A 22,728-nucleotide genomic window follows, 5' to 3' on the forward strand; every position below is an offset into this window, starting at 1 on the left:
GCCGCTTTACGAACCGAAGGAAAACACTTCGTCGTCGTCGTCGTCGTCGTCGCTGGCAAAAGGTGAACAGGTTCTTCTCACCCGATCCTTCCAGGTAGAGCAATGTGTACGCTCCGGGGCAATCACAAGCTGTTTTGAAAAAAGGTTTCATTTCGCAGGAATTTGAATTCCAAAAAAAACCCGGTCCGGTCTGGTCTGGTCCGGTTTTTGGGGGTCGGTAAGAGGCGTTAGTCTTATTAGGATCGAAACGAAGCCAGATTAAAGTACAAATCAGATTATCATCCAGTACCAGTAGAAGGTCCTTTGCAAGCACATCGTAGTAGCCACCGGAATACAATCGTACTCGTGTCCGCTCAATCGGTTATAACCGATAATGAATGGCGTGCGCGTACACAATGGAAATTGCCGATTCCTTCATTTCAAATGGTGGTGGCTTAATGCTCTCCTCACCCCAAAAAGCCAGCTCGCAAATCACTCGTATCATCAAGCTGATTGGAGCTGTTTTCACTTCAGTGAAGCGCCGTACAGATTCGCATCTGATTGATTTTCGTCTAGTCCGTCTCCTCTTTTCGGTGGTCGAGCGAGCACTATCGTCGAGCTGTTCACGAAAACCTGATGACCTTGGGAGTTGGATGTTCTTTGTCGAGTGATTGCCGGTCGGTATCGTGTTGCAAGGATCGTACTGATCGGAGCCTTACGGACTCGACGCGCTGAAGGTTACTTGGCGCTAAACTCGCCAGAATGTCAAATATCGAAATGTTTAGGAAACTTTCGGGAAGTAGAACTCGGTGAAAACTTCTTCAAAACTGGAAATACTTTCATAGCTTCATGAGCTTTATGCTCTTGTGGAGCATACTGTCCAGATGTGTACACGATGCGGAGCGACGTCGCTGCAATGGCCTGTGGCGTATCGCACCCAACAACTCAACTCTCTCTCCTTCTCGACTCGACTTACCCGACGCCTTCCTTGAGGATGACGGAGAAGAGCGCCACCCCGACACCCTCGCCGGACATGGTGATCATTTCGACAAATTGTCTCCGGCGTTTGAAATAATGTCCCAGCATAACGGCGGCCGACTCACGGACCATTGCCGAGCCGATGCCAACGATGACGCCTGCAAGAGAGAGAGAGAGAAAGCGAGAGAAGACAGGGAATGATGAGAACGATGGCGTTTTGACGAAGGACGATGATAGCGGACCACCGCAAAGCATGTCGACACAGATGCCGGGGAAAGGAGAAGTTGTTATCCACCGAAGCCATCATCGGTCCCCTTCTCCTGGCTGTCGATGATGATGATGATGATGTAGTCCGGAACGCTGTCTGAACGCCGCTGACTCGCTACTGCTGGTGGTTAGGAGTTCGAACGGCGTCCAGCGATGGTCAAAGGACAATTGCTTTGTCCGAACAACGAACCACATGCCGATCAGATCCGTGTGTGCATCAGGACGGACGGACACCATCTTGTGTCGCCTGGAAGCGAGAAGCGGCCGGAGGCTTTGGCCGGAATTAGGCAAAAATTCGTTCACCACCGCTTCCAAGGGACAAGGTTGTGGTCAACATCACCATCACGCGGCGATCCAGGGCACGAGAGAGTCAACGAGACGTAACCAACTGGGAACACGCCAGGGGAAATATCTGGGTTAATCGTACATTTGCCATTCTTTCGGCTTCGATGGGTTTTTCGGAAGGACTCGGCTGGCGAGCCATTCGCCCATATTTAGTTGGTTGGGCAGAGCAACGAACCGTGCGAACCATACGCCGTAGCTAACGCTAGGTTCCGAGAGTATCCGATGGCTTTTGCACCGTTTCGTGTCCCGTTTTCCGAGCGGCTGGCAATGTTGATTACAGTGGCCAGTCCGCACCGGTCCGGACGAAGCGCGAAGAAACATAATCCATAACGATCCAGCTTTCTGCCTCCTCGAGCCACTAGAAGCTAGTGTCCTTCTCCATTTGCACAGTGACCTCCGTTAGTGGTACACACACAGATAGCAATGTGTCCTGGGCGCAATGGAATACAATAAAACAAATCGAACACAACCGACCAAGGCCAAGGGAGGGGTTGCAGCAGATGCAGCAAAGTGGACACCAAGGACACCCCGTTTGCCCCGTATCTCGGTCAACGCTTACGCAAGTACGTACCAGGTGGAAATGGTTCCTTCGTGGACATAACTTTTATCGGCCAGCGCCCAGCGCAAAATAAAAAAATACTCTGGACAATTTTATATTTTTCACCGGAGCGTGTGCGTGTGTGTAGGTGGTGGCAATTGTTGTTGCTACACCCACACACAGGCAGGTGAAGTGAAACAATGGAGCTGATGACGGGGTTTTGAACTGCCTATCTGCCTCTCTCCCCGGGGAGGGAATTTCTAGAGGAATTGGCCATAAAAGAGGATGCATTCAGGATGGGCGCCGGTGTAGGTGTATCCTTTCTCTCCGAGATAACTTCGATAATGATGTGGAAAAGCTTCGGCGATGCGAAACGATGTGTCGAGGGGGCCGAGTGTGTAAGTCTGCTCGAGGAAGGAAGAGGCCTAGTAATTTATGTTTTTGTGGCATACAATACACCAAGTACTATATATTGTACTACTCTGTGTTGTATTTCCGGACTCTCTGAGCTGAGAGTTCAAGAATGGATGATCATCATTCTTATCGTGCAAAGCAGCAAAGGAGTAAAGAGTATGCAAAGCAGCAAAGGAGTAAAGAGTATTATGAAAAAGGCCTCCATCAGTACATCAGTTAATTATGGCTAGTCGGACACACAAATTAATGATTGTGGCTAGTAATCATCATAAATCTTTTACTTGGCATCTTTTATGCAAAAACCCGGGGTTGCAACTGAGGATAGTTGTGATCTTTCACTTCCTCAATCCTCGTATAGCTTTACGTTGGATTGAAATAATCACTTAGAGCTGTTAAATTGTTGACCATTTAAAGTGCTAGCAGAGAGTCCAGGTTTGTAAAGGATAATATCCAAAAGGCATTGTAGCGACGAAATCTAATATTCTTTTTCACGTTTTTTTAAGCATTGGAAGTGTTTACAAAATCATCGAAATTCGTTAAAAAGGAAAACCGTAAAAAATCATCGACATGGAAGTTTCTGTGGACGGCAATTCCCGGCTGACAATAAACATGCAAATTGAAGTCCCCACGCAGACCGAACGGTGTGTACGGTGCGTGCCCCGTCCTCCCCACCCCATTGCCCCCATTACTTACCATAACTGAACGCAACCTGGTGCAGCTGGGTGGCGAAGGATGTGAACAGGATGCCCAGCGCGAGCACCAGCCCTCCGAGAACGGCCGTCAGCCGGGTGGACTTCCTGCGGCAGAGGGCGACCACGATCGTGGCAGAGAACAGCGACATCGCCCAGCTGGCCGGACCAAGCCATCCTGTGGGAGGGATGAAGAAGAAAAGGAGCGAGAGAAAGAGAAAGAAAGAAAGAGAAGTAGAGAACGGAGAACAGAACGTCGTGGCGCTGAGGGCTGAGTAAATAAGCATCGGTAATGGAATTATAAGCGCCGCAGGTAGAGCCGCACGCAGGTACGCAGTTTCGCAACATTGTAGCATGAAGCGAGAGGAGATCTCTAGAACGTGAAATTATGAATTGGCTTCTTTTTCCCCTCCACTCTGTCTGCGCTTCTCTGCGTTGGGCAGTGCGCAGTGCGTCCAATATGAATTCATATTTATTTATGTTTTCGTCGCCTTTCACCAGCGTGCCGTCATCAGCGTCCGCAGGCGTTTATCCCCATCGAGACTCCTGCATGGAATGGATTCATCTAATTCATGGTTTGAATTATGGATTCACTTAGACCACAGCAGCAGCAGCAGCAGTAGTAGCAGCAGCACCAGCAACACTTGTGGTGGTAGCACACCGGAAGGAAGAGAAGGAAATGGAAGCGGCACGACGCTCACGGTGGCGAGCTTCCATTTTCGCGCCATTATTTATTTGCATAAATTTTGCCACCACCGCCAGCTAACAAGTGGTTAAAAGGCATAACGAATGTGGTACGTTCGGTCCTTCTCCCGGGAGCGCTTGTCCGGGAGATTATCTGAAGGAAATTTATTGTCACCCCTCCTCTCACGAGTGTGTCCTTTCATCTTCACGTTGTTCTTGTTGTCCCCGGCGCCCGAAAAAAAAACAAAACAATGGCGTCGAGTGGCTGCCGAAAGAAGGAAATAAATAATTCATTTACCGGACAGATTTCGCTTAAAACCGAGCACCTTTTTGCTGCAGAGGCAGCAGCAGCAGCAGCAGCAGCAGCAATGGTTGCTACGGTTACGGTCACATCAATCATGGAATCACGCGCATTATGATTCGGCGAACTGCTTTATCTTCATTCGATTGCTTCGGATGCCGACAATCAATCAAAGGTAAGACCCTGAAACGTTGTCTTCTCGTCGTCTAAAGATGAAAGCTCTCTCTTTCACTCCGTCTCTTCACTGCGCGTCTTCACTCAATTGAGGGCATTCGAGTTCCGAAAGGAAAAAAACAAATTCCATCTTACAAACACACACACACGGTGACAAATGCCAGCACGCCCGGAGAGGGGGCCAAGGTCGTACTTTCGACACGCCAAAAACATCCTGCCTGTCAATCGTGTGCATCGCATCTGTCTCGCGATCGCGTTGGGGAGAGAAAAAAAGTCGGTTCCGGCATCCGGACCCAACGTCAGCGAAAGAACGTTTCACCGAGAAAAGTAGCTCAATAAAGGGAGGAAGGGGGGCCCCGGGTGCGAGCGGTCGCAGAAAAACAAGGCGACAACAGTAAGCCGCCGCCGCCGACAACAACAACGCTGATGGCCATTTGTTGATGGCGCATTGAGGTCGGCCCCCGGAACAATCTGTAAAATGTTGCTGCATCTCAGGCGGCCATGTGTAAGGTTGCCACCAACAACGACGACGACGACCGAGGAAGGGCCATTTGTACGTTCACTCTAACCTTATGGCATGTTCTTCGACGGGCGGTGGTGCTGTGAAAGGACAAAGCGGGTTTTGTCAGCAACAAACCCTCGCTCTGTGGGAGTTTTAGTCCCGGTGTACGTGTGTGTGTGTCTGTGAGCTGGTGAACTCCCGCTGCTGCTGCTGCGCTTTCTACTGCTGCACAAATGTCCTTCGATGTGGCACCTAAAAGGCACCCAGGCCCTGGATGGCGTTGTGCATTGTGTGCACCATGGAATGCACCCTGGTGCGGCGTTGATGTTTATGTGTATGTTGTGGTAGCGCTTTGACCTCGCTATTTATGGGATCAACCACCGGGCCGGCGGGTAAACCTTCTGGTCTCCCACCCACTGGCCACCGGGACCCGTGGTACCGGGGAGGGCGGGATGAAACATAATGTTCCCCGTTTGTACCCGCACCCAAGAGCAGAGCAGCGCGCGAGTTCAAAGCGATTGATGCAGGTTCGAGACCAATGCACGGTCCAAACGGACGGAACTGTTGCCCCATTTGCTGCTGGTTGGTAGCGAGCTTGATTTATGACGCAAGTCATGCTCGTGCATCCCTGTGCATCGGATCTAAGGCGATTTAACTTCACGCTGCTTTCTCATAAAGCTTACCGTGCGCGCCTTCCTTTGAGGGTGGCTTTTGTCAAATTGTCAAAATCCATCGTCTTCCAGCTGACCTGAATGGAAGCCCAGCAGTTGCGGTTTATCTCTCTCTCTCTCTCGTTGCTACACAACAGCTGCTCTGTTCTATTTATGTGTTTGTGTCTTTCACTCAATTGGCGTGGCGTTAAGTATCGATCGCTCATCCGGATCCAGTTTTTGAAGACAATCGAAGCCGCAAAAAGTTAACAACCTCCTGCGGGTCTGTGAGAAAACATTCATCTTCTTCTACAAAACAAGCGTCTCTCGTCTTTCTAACCACAAGAATGCCTCCGGAAAGTAACCTAATCCATCATTGCAAAGTTGTAAGACACTTCAAGAGGACCTCCGGTGCCTTAATGGGTGCCAAAACGGGCGGAACCATTTATCAGCACAAACCACAAAAGCGAAAATCTGCTGACTCCGTGGTCCCGTTGGCGTTGGCGTCCGATTGGCTTCGTTAGCTAATGAAGAGAAGTAACGAAGCGTCAGACTTCTTCTGTCAGCACTCAACCCCACCCCCTCCCCCACCCTAGCATCATCGCTCCTCCATCACGCTGGGCATATCATACACGCTCAAGCCGCGTCCCGTTGTTCAATCAGTACGGCATACGGGTTGCTACACGTGTTGTGGGTGCTTTTCAATTTAGAGTGTGCCCCCCCCCACTACCACCACAATCCCGTTACGTTCGCCCAATTGCGATCCAATCAACATCTGAATGGGATTCGTCTTCGCAGAAGGACCGAAGCTGGAGGTTCTGGAAAGTCATAACAGTTCGAGAATCCTGTGTTGTTGTTGCTGCTTCTGCTTCGTGGAGGAATTATGTAGCGCCCCAAACCAGCATCATAAGAAAAAGGGAAAACGAAAGCGAGGAGCCGAGGAATGGAAAAGCGATAAACGAAACAATGGTGCGAGCGGCACTCGCGTGGTGCAAAGTATAAACAACAAACAACCGAAGCACGAATCCAATCCGTACCGTAAAAAAAGGATTTGTTTCCACTCCGTCCGCCCGTTCTTAGGTCTTCTCCGCGTGTGGCTCGATTAAATCGTACTTCGTGGAACCCAAAAATGGCAACAACAACAACAACAACAGCAACATCGGGAACGGAAATAGACGAAGTGTGTGAGCAGAACGAAGCGGCGGGAGTCGCATATGTTATGCCGTGACTTCAAGTGGTTCCTTGAAAGATTAAAAACATCTTGCCAAACAACCGGCACCAAGCAGGGCTGTGTATGCCATGCGGTGAAAAGCCCCGCAGCGCGTAAAAGAAATCGTTCACCCACCGGCAACAACCATGCGCCTCCATGCCGTCGCGACGCACCAATCGAGTTAATGTGCGCCGCGATGACAGGTACCATGCGTCTCCATCAGAAAGAAAAGCGGAAAAACGTGCCACCGGCACGTCTGTCTGCTGCAAGTCATAAGGGATCCCATTGAGGAAAAATGGGAGTTTCAACTCCCGAAAGACACACAGAAGACAACAACGACAGCATAAGAAAATAGCGGTTGACTCCCTGGTAGTTGTCATAACGAATCGGCATTGCGCTTTGAGTGGTCTCATCGCGGCCATTTCTTAAATTTCAAATCACTTACTGATAGAGTTGTTTGCTTCTGGCGTGGGCAGCGGGTCACGCGAATGTCACCCAAGGGAAATCGAGTGCGGGGCTATTTCCTTTTAATTCCATCCGTTACGTCTTCGTGGGGATTGTGTTATGGGGTTATCAAAATAAAAGAGAACGTTGTTAGAACCCACCACCAACACCTCTGCCTTTAGTTGGATATGAGTTATGAGAGTAGTTTAGCTGGCAGATTGCCAAACAACAACACCAGGAACAGCATTCGTTCGTTAGTGTGTGTGTGTAGCGCGCAGTACCGGTGCGAAATGCGCTTTCGGAAGTATTATTGTTTTCCGTTTGTAAGGCACAACGGTGTTGTCGTTGTTGTTGCTGTTTGGACATTGCAAGAGAGAGCGAGTTGAAATAACACTGTCAATTAATTATAAATAATGGCCACCGGAGAGGGCCGGTGCACAACGTACAACGTGTTGTTATGGTGATTTATTGCAGCACCGCCGCCTCTGCCGTCGTCGTAACAATGGTGGCAGCAACATTGGCGGCACTGGAGGAGGTGGAGAAAAAATTTGGTGCAAAATTGATTGTGTGTCACATCTGCCCTGGGCCGTGTATCGAATGGAGAGCACGAACTGGATTGAAAAAAAGACCTCTTGCCTTCTCCACCCAAAAAAAAAAAAATGGAAAATTTACGTTGCGTGTCGTTATGAACTGGCTCTCTGTTGGAGTTACGAGTTCTTTTCAACTTTTTTTTTCTTTACGACTAAGCTCTCATGCTGACTCAACAATGAACTACACACGCACAACTCGCTGTAGAACAAGTTCAATTAATGTTTCACAAATCAAATGGAAAACTCTTTCATCGCCGTGTTATGGCATCAATCAGGCGGCCCCGTCGTCCCTCCTGGAGCCAAAGCTCTAAAAAGGACTCGAGGCCGCATAAATTATCAAACCACCCACCGCACACGGCACGAGAAACAATCGGTTGGCTGATGATGGTTTCATCGACACCGCCACTGGCGCTGGAGGTGCAGGATTACAGGAAGTTTTCAGCAACAGATTAGTCGAACTCCACGTGACGTACTTCTAACGACACATCATCAATCAATGCTGGAACGATCATTGTAACCATCGTCGTCGTAACGTGTACCAGTAGCGGCAGCAGCAGCAGCAGCAGCAACAGCAAGAGTAGCGTGTTGAATGATTGGCGTCATTCGGGCGCCAACGTTTCTGGTGGAACACCAGGAAGGGGGGAGTGGGTCATACGTGGAGGACGTGGAGAGTGATTCGTGGAATGCGCTCGAGCTGAATGTACCTCCACGACGCTGGTTGTTCGGTTTGAAGTGATTGCTCCGTGATTGATTACCGTTGAAGAGGGTGAGGAAAGAGGCTCAAAACACTTGAGACTGCGCTAATTGCTGGCACCTTTTTCGTGAGCACATGTCATACACACACACACATACATACATACACATACGATCGAGTGAGTGTTCGATTAATCCCTGGTAATGTGTTTGGATAGTTAATTGAACAACAGACGCAGGTGCTTGAGTCAATTTCAAGTGACATTGTCGTCGTAGCGACGGCCCCGGGGATTAAATTGTTAATTTAATCATTAACAATCGATCAAACATTTTTAAGGATACCATATGTAGCATAAGCTGATCGCTCCAAGATACTTTCAGGTATTAAAGCCACTCTGTAGCAAGTAGGCAATATATACCTTAAAGAACAAGCTGCTGGTGGCGCCCATAAGAAGGGATTTGGAAGAATAAAAGGAGCGTTTCTGGGAGTGTGAAAGTTTCTCCATCCGGATCGTGAAAGGAAAACGGAAACGATATCCGTAAACAACAACTGGGAATGCATTCCAGACGTATTGCAGCAAAAAAAAAAACAAGTCCACGGCGAACGACAAAACAAATGCCGGCAAACGAAGCAAACTTTTGGGCGAGAAACATTGGCCGCTTTCCTTCTTATACCTTCTTTTGTTATGTTTCTCCTTTGATGGCCATCCGGTGCGGAACACTGGATCCCACCGATTACGCCATCACCGACACCGTTTGTCTTGGTTTTACCATCTGCTACAAATCCCGGAATTCTCAGGCACCACTACCACTGTCACCGAGGTTTAAGCTGTGCAAATGCAATTTAAGGGTTTTTTGTGCACGTCATCTGTAAATCCACCACCTCCAACGGCCCCCAACTACGGATGACAGATTGGACGGGAAAGGTTCGCATTGCTTTCTACCGGAGGAATGATGGTTTGCAGCCACAGGGGTTGGAAAGGCGTGCGAAGCAATCTTGCACACGTTCGTCGTCGTCTTTTGAACTGTCAATCTGTCAAGCTTTGCTGCCGGTACGAAGGAGTGTTATTTGGGGACAAAAAAGGAATGTATCCTTTGCGTAGGATGGTACACTATCTGCACGCTCTGCGTAGCTCCGCCAATCCGCTTTAGTGTGCGTATGTGTGTGAGTTTGTGTGTGTTTTGGTGGAGAAAAACAAAATTAGAATCACAGAGCGGGTCGTTGGGACATGATGGGACAGACAAAAAACAGAAGTGCAAGAAATCTCTGGAATCTCAAACAACCCTTGGCAAAGGAAAACAGATTGATGGTTTGTCGTGGGAAGGAAGAGATTGTTTTGTCTGACGAGCAGGTCAGACTGGCTGCCATTCCCAAACACACACTCGGGATTTTGTGATTGTGAATTGTTTTGCAACGACGGATCAGTGTTTCGATTGTCGGTCGATCGACCGATAAAACGGTGATTGAAACGATTGATGGCATCTTGAACGATCCGGAGCATAAGATTTGCTGTTTTTTTGTCGGTGAGATTGTTCTGAGATTTTGTCTCATTTATTAACAGCAACCAGAGTGACACACCAGCGGACGCCTCGGAGGCTAACCATATTCCGTTTAGTGGCCAGTTTCCGCCAGCTAATCGATCTTCATCTTCAGCCGTGGTAATAGTACGCGATAAGAGATACCATTCCTCATCCTCATCTATCATCCAGTCCTAGCAGGGTACGAATCTCTGTGCGCTGGACTCTTGCGATGAACGTGGAGAGCACGTGCCATCGGGACACGTGCTCCGAGACTCCGAAATTTGGTCGCTGCGCCCGAGGACTACCCTAATGATTCTCGGTAAATGATTAGCCCAGCAGACAAATGAGGGGAGGGGAAAAGGGCGAATGAGGGAGAGAGAGTCCCATCGTGGGCCACTTCACAGCACCACATTGATACCATAAATTAAGTTATAATATTTATTTATATCTATTTATTATCGAAGCACCACAAACCCAGAACCAGGACCAGCATCAGCAACAGCACCATCAGCAGCAGCAACAGAAGCGCCAGCAGTATCATTGGTGGTGCTGATTTATGGTGGTCTCCCCGGCTCCGGCGTGTGGCACGTGTGGTTCGTGCTGGTCGTCCGTGCTACTACTGGACCAGAATTGACCAACAGAACGGGAGAAAACCCATTGGAACCGAATGTGATACCAGATCGAGCCACGGTGCATTTGAAGCGTCCAGCGAATGAAGTGTAAAATTCATGAGCTCAAGTTTATTTATTCCCCGGTTTGAATCCCGAGAACTCACCAACCAACGGTGTCCCTCGGGCGTCGAGATGGTGCAGATGTGATTCTAAGCTTTTCTAGTTTTTTCGCTCTCGGAGGAGGTCAGCTATTTGGTTCATCTAATCTTTGGCATATTTTATGCCCGCTCCGGACCGGAATTCGAAAATAGCTAAGCCACACAAGCTTCTCGAGAGGACGGGCGTGAGCCGTGAGTAATCGTCGACGAAATGGTTTTGTCAGTTGCATTGTTTATTCATTTACGGAGCAAAGGTAGATGCCACGGTCTGATACAATTATACGACAATTTCTACTTAACTCGTTTTCATTATTTAGCTCCATGAATGCGGGCTGCTACTCCGTTGGCTCATTATATCGTAATTTTTCTCGAAAATCGATCAAGAGCAACTGTTCGTTTCAGTAGATCGGCGATCACGTTAGAAATTAACCTCTAGTGCGCTATTTTCCACCTGCCTCGGTCCATTTCGTTGAATTTTGAGTGAGCCATTGCTTGTACAAAATGTTTCAAATTGACAAAAAAGCACGTTGTGCTCCGGGGGCGATGGTGTGCAGCTGACTGTCCAGTGCCGCTGGCATCAAAAAAGAGAAAACAATTTGCTCGCATTTCCTAGAGTTCGAGGCAGGGTTTTATGTTCTGTTTTTCTCCTACCCGGAAGTGTATTTCTGTTACGTTGCGTGTGTTTTCCATTCGTTTTTAAGCTTATAGCCCCTCGTTTCTGTGTTCTTTCGGACAAACCAGGAGCGATGTAATATTTGCAATTCGCACACGAGGAAATGTATTATATACTTAAAAAAAACGAAAAAAATCGTAGGAAAAACGCAGAAAAAGATGAAAAAGATGGTGCTTGCTAACCTGTTTCGGTATTCACCTCGTGACCCAGATGGCGTATCGCGTACAGCAGCAGCAGCCCAAACGACAGCTGAAAGCCGGTAGTGAGAACGTGGGCCAGAAACGCGACCCCACAGACGATCCAACCCCAGCCACCGTCGGGGTAGAAGTGCTGAAACGATAAACAAAACAGAACAGAACAGGACAGGCGGCCGCACATTGTGCGCACACCGAGTGAAAAGTCAAAACAATGTTGAAAATCCCTCGTGAGAGAGAAAGAAACTGGCGTGCCGTAGATGATTCCCGTCACTGCTTGGCGGATGTGGCAAACAGCGGGATATGGTCCTTACCTGTCGGATCGCCGTCGTATCGACACCGGCTCGACGCAATGCCGGCACATTCCGGTGCAGGGAGTGTAGCTCACGCTCGAGCAGCGCCGGATAGGCGGAGTCCTCTTCGTCCAACAATCGATTCCGATCGTAGCCTGCCACGATACCGAGAACACAGCGTTTCGAATGGCAAATGGAAAAAAAGAAAATTATTAAAAACCCACAGCCTACTCCGTGTGCGTGTATGTTGGTAGAACGGTTTTATGAATGGGAATGGGAGGCGGCAGGTGCGTTGTATGGCGCTCCCCGGGGGACCATACAGACACCTACGCCACCGACGGCTACACGCTGGTGACGCTGTTTGATATCAATTTTCGATCAAAAATTCATTTACCGTGTTTTTTTTTGAATGAGGAAAGGAATAAAAAAAGAGATCCGAACCCACTACAGCATCGCAACGCGGTTTTGTTTCCGGTATTCCAGCTACGCGCTTTTCATGTACCTTCCCTTTTTGATATTTTAATTCACGGGAAAACGGCGAGCCGAAGCAAAAATATTGTATTTTTCACGAGCCCTCATTGTTTGATGTTCAACGGAAAATGTTTTCAAGAAGCAATCATACAATGTAGCACACAGCGTGTTGCCCAGCGGTAGCGCATCTTTTTGATGATATATTAATTGCATTCACATAGTAACACGATTTCCCACAATCACCAGTGTACAGCGCGGGAGGTTTTAATTATTTACAACTACACTATAATTATCGCAGCAGAGATTGAAGCGACCCCACGGGTGTGTGGTAGCTTATCAATCATTTCGAAATTAGTCACCGTTTGTGACGATAAATTTAATGTGTTATCACACGCCCACGGTTGGTACTGTGATTGGCAAAGCCAGCAACAACATGGCTACAAAGTTACCTGATGATAAACAGCGAAGTAAAAAACGAAAAAAAAAATTCCAACCAAACGTTTGCAGAAATACAATTATTTTCACCTTCACAGCTCATAAATCAAAGGGCCACTGGTTCGGCCAGGTTTTTGAGCTACTGACTACAACCGCGCTGCCACCTCACCAGCGACTGCCTGCCTGGAGTGGCTGGAGGGAAAGTTTTTCATCTCTTGTTTTTTACGATCGCAGTGAAAACTCCCAGCTTTAAAGCTGCCGGCGTATGCATAAATAATGGCTAAAACATGGCGCAACTTGCCTGTTGTATGGCCGTTACATTTTAAACTTCATCAAAGCAAGCACAGGAGCAGCAGCAGCAGCAGTAGCAGTAGTAGCAGCAGTAGCAGGTTCTAAACGAGGTGGAATGAAGCTGCAGGGAATAATGCGTGCACACAAGCGGTACACAACGTTACGGTACATTCAAATGAAGCGAGTCCTTTTCTGCTGACCGAGCAAGCGGCCGTCCCTTTCCACTGGGGCAAGTGTTGCCGTTGCCGTATTACTCGTAAAACCACATTACGAGCAGTAATTTTTGGAAGCCACCAAGGCAAAGTTGTTTACACACATTCACTTACACACCAGAGCGGCAGGCGTGTGTTTCATCGGGAGGCAAAACTAATTTCCTAACGGAAGCACCACGTTCGGTTTACGTCGTTTGGCCTCCCACAAACCATAGGCCAGCCAGCCAGCCAGCCAGCCAACCAGCTATAACAAACCACAAAACAATGAAGCTGTATAAACCAGTTCGTCGGTTGCTTATTTTACCTTCTCGCGACCAAATTTGCAATAGCCAACTCTGTGTGTGTTTCAGCGAGAAAGTTATTTCATGGCGTTCTTGGACCTGCGCTAACCAAACTGAAGCATAATTATGCCCGGCCGAGGCCGGTGGGATCAGTGAAAGCAGCCTTTGGGGGCGCCTCTGAAACAATGCACACACGATTAGTTTCATGCGGCCTAATTAATCATTTTCCGCCATAAACACACACACACGATGCCACACGATGTGAGGTCTCCGGTGCAAACCACTCGTCATCAACATCAACGGAGACGAAACCGCCATAATTGAGCGCTTTGTTATGATCTCCGAGATCAACCGATAGCACCTCCTGAGGGGACTGAGGGGGGGGTTGGTCGTGCACGATGCAGTGACACCACCGTACCGTACCGTCTGCATAACACTGCATTGTTTCACACGTTCCAAGATACACACACACACACGCGCTCTCTAGTGCACGCCTCCATTTCCTGGCATCACTATCGCCACACTCTGACATTGCCATCGCATTCCACCATCGCACTATACGAGCGGTTGGTTGCATATTTTGCAACCCCCTGCCCACCACCCACCCACCAACCTACACCTCCATAAGCTCTTGGTGGGATGTGATGAATGACGATAAATTTAATCCGCTTCGCTATTTATGATGCTTTGCGTTCAACGTCGCAAACGCCGCCGTGGATGGAGACAATTGCACGCGCGCGTGTGTGTGTGTGTGTGTGTGGGCAGAGAAGGATGGAACTAACTTTCACCAGAGTGGGCTTCGTCGGTGTTTTCGGATGACGGAGCGAAGCCTTAGGCATGCAGTGGGTCTGTTGGGTCTAATGAAATTTCAGGATCCAAAGCTTCAGGAGCCCTTTTCCGGCAAAAGAGTTTAGCCTGGCCACGACGGCAGAGAGGAATATTAATTTTTGTCCAAAGTTTCCGACTGCAACGATTCCCCGGAAGACACCGATTGTCCACCGACGGTTTTGGGCATCGAGGGCAGGGAACGCTTTGAAATATGAACACATCACAACTCCATCATCCGCTTTCGGGGCAATCCACTGTATTCTTTATCTTTGTCGCAATCCGGCTCACAACGCTGACGATGATGATGATGATGATGATGATGATGACGTTGAGTGAGGACACTTCGTTCGTTTGCTTCAGCGAGCATTGACCAAACGCGCCTCAAAGCGAATAAAAGTAGAATCCTTCTAGGATTCGCACTAGAATGCTCTCCTTTTCTCTCTTTGCTCAGTGTTGTTATTACTGCGGAGTGCCGGAGAGTGTCCACCGGTGGACACCCGTTTTCAGTAAGGTCCGTTCGTCACAAAACCTCGAACCACACCCCCCGGTGGAGTGACTGACAGTGACGTTTGGGGTTTTTGGGGATTTCCAGGCCACCGGTCAGCGCCGGTACGCTATCTGCTATCCGCTTCCAAGGATCACCATCACGTAGATTGCTCTTTCTTTGTTCACTTTCATTCACGGCGCACCAGGCAGGGGGTTTGGTTTTAGGGGGACAGAAATGAAAGCATTATTCTAGGTTACACCACCGAGGTGGTGGTTATTCGCCTTGAATGTCATCTCTGCAATTATGGGTGAGGGACGGGCCAACCACAGCTATTGCTGTGGCTGTGGTGACACCATTCTGTGCATTTTTGAGTGACTAGGTCAGCTCGATAGTACACGCAGACAATGGTGAATAGTAGGTATGCCGTGAGTCATATATTGAATTCTATCTGCAGCACTGCTAGACTCTTGGTCTTGGTGTCTTTCACCCACGAGACCAATGGTATGTGTGGTATGTGGGAAGGTATTCTGTAATTAACTTTCAACTAGATGCATTCATTATGTCTAGACAATGAATTGCATTGTGTAGCCTTCTGATGATCAACAGTGTTGCTTCTTGCTTCTTGAATAACATCTACTATTTCTCCAATAAATCATATATTTAGAAGTGTCTAATACCATTCAAAAGGACTCAAAATACCATATCTGCAACGCACCTAACCAACAAATACTTTGACACAATTGACAATTCAAAACATTAAGCAACGGCTTCTTGGATTAAAAAGTGAAAGTTTAATCCATTTAGGTGTAACTAAGGACAACACCTGTCAAAGCATAGTAGACATTGTAATATTTTTGTTTCGGTAAAAGACTGAAATAGGCCCCCCCACTCACGGTGAGTTACTGAGTGACCTAAAAAATCGTTAAATACCATTTTTTAGATAAGCAAACCTTCATAAGAATATGCGGAAACGTAAATAAATGTATTAGGGGAGGGGGGAGGGGTGGAAAAGTTACATTTTACCATTAAAACAACGATTTTTTCGGCCACTCAATAACTCACCGTGAGTGGGGGGGCCTATTTCAGTCTTTTACCTTTGTTTCAAACATTTTACTAACCTGGATAGGTTCCACTTCCTGCACCACCAGAGGCACCGGTCACACCTCCCGCCGTATGCAGATGACCGGAACTGGCCGTCATGTGATGGTTCCGCTCGAGCGTCCCTCCATTCCGGTGCAATCCAGTCTGCGATCGTGGCAGTGTTCCGCTACCAATAGAACCCGATCCAAGCGTACCTCCTCCGAGGTGCGCCAGATGTGGATGCGACCGATTCAGCGTCGAGTTAGCGGACGCCATCGAGAAGCGACACCGTTGACAACCATTACGGATCGGTGGTGGCAGTGGTGGTGGTGCTGGCGGTGGTGATGCCGACAGTGCCGGTGAATCAGCGTTCGGATCGTCCATCTCATCGTCCTCCTCTTCCTCTTCCTCATCACCAGTCGGCCCTTCATCCCGGAGCGGTTTACCGTCGCCTACGAGTCCGAGCATCTCCTCATCCACCTGTGACTCCTGGTGTTGCTGGGATCGTCTCGCTGGTGCTGGTGCTGATGCCGTCGGTGTCTTCACGATCGGTGGTGGCTGGGTCGGTGGGGAAGGTGCCTGCACACCGACGGCAACGGTCGACGGTGTACGGGACGGTGGCTGACTGGTGTAACCTCGGCAGTGACGTGGCAATGACGAGTACGAGTACTGCTGGCCAGTAGCCGTCCGGACGTGGCTGTCGGTGGCAAAGGATACACTCCCGGGGGGATTACGGATCGAGGAACGCCTTCGGTTGAGCGTCGAAGGAGCCGAGGAGTGGAGTGTCCGCGAGGTCGAGTAGAAGTACCCGAGGGCGCTCGACGACAGACAGGTGCAGGTTAGGTTGATGTTGTTGTTACAGTAGTAGCAGTTGTTCTTCTTCGCCGGGAAAGGACTGGTACCGGTATTGGTGACGTTGGTACCGGACAGTGCCGCCGGTACCTTCTGTTGTAGTTGGGACGATTGTTGTAGTTGTTGTTGTTGTTGTTGGGTATAGTGTGGTGGTGGTGGTGGTGGTTGATGCTGCTGCTGACGGTAGCTGTAGTGTCATGGGAGGGTCATCGACTGCTGGGGAAAGGCTGCGGTGGCCTGGTGGATACCGGCACGTGGATAGGACACCGACGACTGGTGGTGTAGGTTCGGGTAGCTACGGTACATACACTGTTGCCCGGCCAATGTTCCGATCTGCGGTATCTGCGCCACTGGATAGCCGGGATACATCTTTAGCATTCGCGAGGACCCTACGGCACCTGTTCCTTTCTTTCTATTCTAAGTCGATTGGAGACGACGACGACCAGGACGACGATGAAGACGACGATCTGGATCGTGATGGAGACCTGTCCGGAAGACTCCCTAGAGCGTAGGATCACTAACCTTCTGCTGCCGACGATTGGCGAAGATGACGATCGATGCACCTCGACTAGATGCACCGTGATATCACAGACACACACACTGGTCGGCCTACTGGCGGCGAGTGACGCTTTAATGACGATTGCCGGTGTCCCTTCGTCAACTCCATGATCCGCCTGACGTTCTCTGACGCCACGTCCGAAGCATACGTCCACGACAGATACGACGCACACGCGCGGGTCTACACTAAACGCCTGTCACTGGTGGTCCGCTGAGGGTGGCCGCGGGCCATTAGCATAATGCCATCAACGGGGGAACCCAATCACTTGAGCGCCGTGTCCTTGCTGCTGGTGTCGCTGGTGCTCCCGTGGAACCGATCTGTATCACGGTGGCGTGTGCCCTCTGTTCTTCTACAGCATAACATGCCACTGATCACCTTATGGCAAAATGTGTTTCGTGTCTTCGACGTCTTCACCGCGAAGATGCACCCTTGTGGAAGCACACACTCACACACACACTCGCGTACGCGTGGCACTAAATTTCTATCACAACGATTCAGGGGGTCATAGCCGGTTGGTGCGTCTTCGTCGTCCAAACGTCGTCCTACTTCACAGACTCTCCGGGGTTCCCGGAGCGATGATGCTGTTGCTGTAATGCACACGAGATAGAGAGAGAGAGAAAGCAAAAGGAGAACGTAAGAAGAAGAACGACTGTTGTTGCAGCTGCAGCAGCCAGAGCCGCAGCAGCACCGCGTGTAACCCTCGTGCTTCGCGAGGTTCGCGCTCCGAAAGGGAAGCAATCTAGTAATTTATGGAAGAATAAATTTCGCTTAATGCGACAGCGACAACGGGAGAACATGGGATTTTGATAATTTAATACAGCGTGGACCCTCGTGGCCTCGTGTTTCGGAGAGAAACAATGTCCAACCTCCTCGCCGTGGTGCTCCTCCAGAGGGGTCGTGGTCTTGGAAAGCGGAGAGAGAGAGCGTACGCGGGAGAAACCGAACTTTTCGGCCAGCCAGGGATTGTCGAAGCGTCGTGTGGAGACCGTTTTGCATGTGCCCTCGGCGAGCGATTAATTTTTATGTGGCGCGAACTGATATGTCTTTATCAGTTATGTTGCTGATTTCATAGCGAGCTACGGATACGCACCATTTGTCATTCGACACCATCGGCATCGACACGATCTCGCACGACGCTGCTGGCTGGCCAGCCAGCTAGCTTAACAGGCGAACGGAACAAGCAATTACGGATCGTTGGAGAGCCGCGCGATGGCGCAAGGTAATAATCATTAAGAACATAACTTTCGGACATTATAACGAACTGGGAGGAGGGCCAGGATAAAACAAAAAAGAAAGAAAAACCTCAGCTCCAGGGAAAGGACTTCGTAGCAGCAGTAGAGGAGGATTCGTCGTTGTTCTTTGTCACGATCGTCTGGCATAAGGGTGCGTCGGTGCGTCGCGCTCAACGTTTTGCTTAATGGGCAGTTCAATTTGTAATTTATCTCCTTCGCCGCCCCTCCCCGCCCATTCATTCTCGTGCAATATGCGTTCCGTCTGGCGTTGCGTTATGAGAGATAACGATAAACGGTAAATGAATGATTATTGGCAAAAAGACGGACCGACGACGAGCGCTTCTTCTACTGCTGCTGTTGCTGCTACTCCAATCAAGTTAATGCTGAATGGATCGATATCTGGCCTTTAAAGGCCTGCCAAATGGCCAATCAAAGTGGGCCGGGCGCGCAGAGCGCCGAGATTCAATTTGGTCTCGCTTCGAACCGAGCATCGCAGCGCTTTTCGGTTCCGTCTCCTTATGCCCGATAAAACCCTTAACACTTTAACTTGCTGCAGGCAAAACCCCGCATTTCGAGCGTATCTGTGTCGGTGAGGTTAATGCGTATCACCATCGACCGGAGAGCTACCCCAGCAACCGGAGTAGCAGGCTGGTACGCATTGGACCGTGTTTTATCGAACATTTCTTTCGAAACTTTCCGGCTACCGGCTAGGGTGCACCGGTGCGGAAGGTTCTGCGGTAAGTTTTGGTGAAGGCCAAACCAACCCTCCGACACCCAGACCCCCCCCCCCCCAGAGAGTATCCTCGATATTATTAGCATCATTATCTTTCCAGTACGGTGCGCAAACGATGCTGTACCGTACCCGTGCCGTGGCCATTCGCTAATAACTGTTCCGGCGAGGTCTTCTGGTGTTGTCTTATGGTATGTGCACACTCCATTAGGTAATCGCACTCCCCGCTACCCCTTCTCGTCTATGCGAAACAAACTATGCCATGGACGCTCGATTTTGGGGTGAAAATGAGAACAACCAGTGTAGACGCAGCGGCTGGGTTGGGCGCTTGGTAAGAATTAGATTCTAGTATCGAGCGCTTCACACTCGCAGCCTTGCGCGCCAGTCTTTTTGTGAACTGGAAGAGGAAGCCAATGAAGCCGGAAATTGAATCCCCGGAATGCCGGTCGAACGGTGTGGTTGAAGTTTATTAATTTTCGAAACAATGCTGCCCTTTTTAACGCATTTTCGGGTTTCGGGAAGCCACAAAGTGTAGGGGGGTCAGTGCAAAGCGAGGTAATAACGATAGCTGCCCACGGGTTAAATGCAGAAGGAGACTTTCCCGTCGTCTCCTGGCTCATTGGTTTGAGGTTCTTTGGAAGACTGTGGCCATTGGCGACTCCAGTACCCACGGGATGCCTCACAAATGTTAATGCGACCCCCGTAATGGTCCAATTATCGGAGATGATTTATCCGGCATCTCCGGTGAGTTCTGGCGCCGCTTCAGGGGGAATAACAGAACAAGGTAGCCGACCAGGCAATGTCATTGTCATTGTTAGCACGTGCCAGCTGGTCGTTTAAGTTTTACCGGATAAAAGCATTTAGATCGCACTGTGGCCAGCCCTGGAGCAAGCTTTTGTGAGATTCGCTGCATCCATATACTCGCGCGCACTTGCATCTAGTACTCCGACAGTCGTTTTGGGTTAGGTAGCACGTTTAAACGGTTGGGATCCAAGCACTCCTGGGGTGCAAAGTTACGAGCACAGAAAAATTAGAATCTCGGGAACGTCAGTTTACATTCCACGCGCGGTATTCACGTCGTGTTTCACAGCCTTTTCTCGCCCGAATCAAGGTAAAGTGGCTCCATTCTGTACAAGAGTTGTCGGGTTTGCTAATTTCGTTCCTTACTCCCAGTGGGCCCCGGTTTTTATGCTATATAATTTTGTCTCCCTCAAGTCTCGTGCTGTGTGCATTATGTTTGTTCGCTCGCCGAGTGAAAGAAGACACCGGAACGGGGGTTGACCGGGGCGTTTGACGATGCAGTGCACGATAGCATCATTTTTCAAGTTGTTACATTCCGTTGTTTCGGTGCTTTCGTAAACAACATTTTTTTCCGCTGTCCTGGGAATAGTGAAAAGTATCAAGTATCTCGAGTGTGTCAGTATGGCATACCAAAAGGGCGAGCACTTGCACTATTTAGACGATGGAACTCTCCCCTTCGGAATGCTGGTGACTTAATTTTTGGGCGAATTTTTAACATAAACGAAGCTTAACTATAATAACTTTTTCAGTCAACACTGGCCATCCCGGTAAGCCATGGAAATGATGAAACTCACCGGTTTTCCGTCGCACTACGATGGGCAAAACTTTGCAACGCCATCGTCGGTTGCCTTCCGATTTCCATATTCTCACCATGAATGGCGCTTCAGCATGCAAAGCTGGTGTATCAAAACATTGTTTGATTAAACTTTCGAGCACACACACACACACACACACACACGCACGCGCGCGTTCGTTCCTGCTTCGTTGCCCTGAAATCTCTCCTGTCGTAATTCATCAGCACTAAGCCCCACCGGGGGACGCTGCTTCAGCGTGAAGTACCGGGAAGAAGCACATCCTCAACACTTGATTAAAACCCCTTCGTTCGTTCCAGGCACACTCACACACACACACGCTGATGGCAGTCAGGTATACGTCGGGAAAATAGTTGTGAGCTGAGTGGTGGCGAGCTTTTCGTGTCACAGTAATTCATTTTGCTGCTGCTGCTGCTGTTCATGCCGGAGCACATGCCATGGAACGTGCCGTGGAAAAGAGGAAAATTGAAATGAGAACGCCATCCACTGAAGAGCTTAATTGAATAGCGTCTCGTCCTTCGACGACAGACGGCGTGCACATGTGTGTAGGTGTGTGTGTGGCCACAGGTAGAACACAGTACCACAGTCTGCTGTGACCCAGTCTAGTGGAAAGCTTTCTTTGTCACGCTCTCGTTTCGCGCGAGTGTGATAAGCTAGGAACGCGGTTCCCCGGGACTCCGAGAAGCAGTCAGAGTCTTGAGTTTGATTTATTAATGACATAACTTTCGTTTGCGGTTTGCGATGGCTACAATGAGGCCATACCCCGCCCCGTTTTCCCCCGTTTCCCGCTGTCTCCTGCAACTGCATTAATGAAAGCGTATCTTATCGCTCGCGCACTCGCGACAGATGATGGTGCTTCGCTGACATCGCACGTTTCCGAGGGAAAGCGGGAAAAATGGAGCTCGATTTGTGGATCAAAATGCACCGCCATTACTTTACTCGCTGGAAGCCGTAAAGTAATGAAACTCTTTGCTCTCTCTCTCTCTCTCTTTCACTCTCTCCTTCTCTTTCTCGGTCGTCCTTGTCTCCAGCTCGTCAACGCTAGCGTGTTTTGCTGATCAGGCACTCGGGAAGAAAAGTATAATTCGCGAAGGTCGGTCGCAACAGTCCTCGTAAAATGATGCTGCACTGTGAGTATTCCAAGGGGGGGAGTGAGGAGAATAATACTCACCAAAAGCTGCCACTAGAGAGCACACAAACACACACGGTGAGCTCAACAGTCGTAAAAGCAGCGACGGGTCCATACCCAGTGCCATTATACAAGCGCATACACACACAGGCATTGACATACATTATAATTTTTCACCACATTAAATCACAGTTGCTGTCATATAATCCCTCCAGTTCCCCGGAGTCCCCTGTTCCTCTGTTTCCATCTCCCTGAAGGCTCGGGAAAGCACTCTCCGGCCATCCTTTTTAGTCTGGCGTGTGTCTTGGTGAATCCCGGGATGGGGCACACATGTGGAGACAGACGGCATTGTGCAGCGTGTGGCCTATCCCCTCCCAGGAGAAGTTCCTTTTTTGCATGTCCTTTCAACCTTTAGGGCATCCACTCACTGTTCTCCTCGGAGAACGACGAGACAATTTTTCCATTAGCTCACTTGAACGACAAGGGATTTGGGGAAGCAAATAAAAAAAAAACGCGGAGAGGGTGGTTCAAAATGGACGAACCAAAAAAAAAAACCGGCGAATCCCAGACCATTTCGCCATTAGCTCCATCATAGCTCCGACCGAAAGGACCAAAGACGA

The 22,728-nt window shown here is 49.3% G+C and overlaps 1 protein-coding gene across 1 annotated transcript in view; it reads right to left on the minus strand.

The window, feature by feature from the left end:
* Nucleotides 1–17,847, minus strand: part of LOC125952828 (uncharacterized) — a 24,979-nt gene extending 7,132 nt beyond the window's left edge. Inside the window, exons 1-5 of the mRNA XM_049682560.1 lie at nt 16,032–17,847; nt 11,930–12,063; nt 11,604–11,751; nt 3,215–3,388; nt 956–1,115 (exon numbers count right to left, since the gene is read on the minus strand). Coding sequence (XP_049538517.1) covers nt 956–1,115; nt 3,215–3,388; nt 11,604–11,751; nt 11,930–12,063; nt 16,032–16,461 — 1,046 coding nt within the window. The 5' untranslated portion in view covers nt 16,462–17,847. The remainder of the gene's footprint in view (nt 1–955; nt 1,116–3,214; nt 3,389–11,603; nt 11,752–11,929; nt 12,064–16,031) is intronic.
* Between the last annotated feature and the right edge of the window lie 4,881 nt (nt 17,848–22,728).

Source organism: Anopheles darlingi, chromosome 2, assembly GCF_943734745.1.
Source record: "Anopheles darlingi chromosome 2, idAnoDarlMG_H_01, whole genome shotgun sequence".
Lineage (NCBI taxonomy): Eukaryota > Metazoa > Arthropoda > Insecta > Diptera > Culicidae > Anopheles > Anopheles darlingi.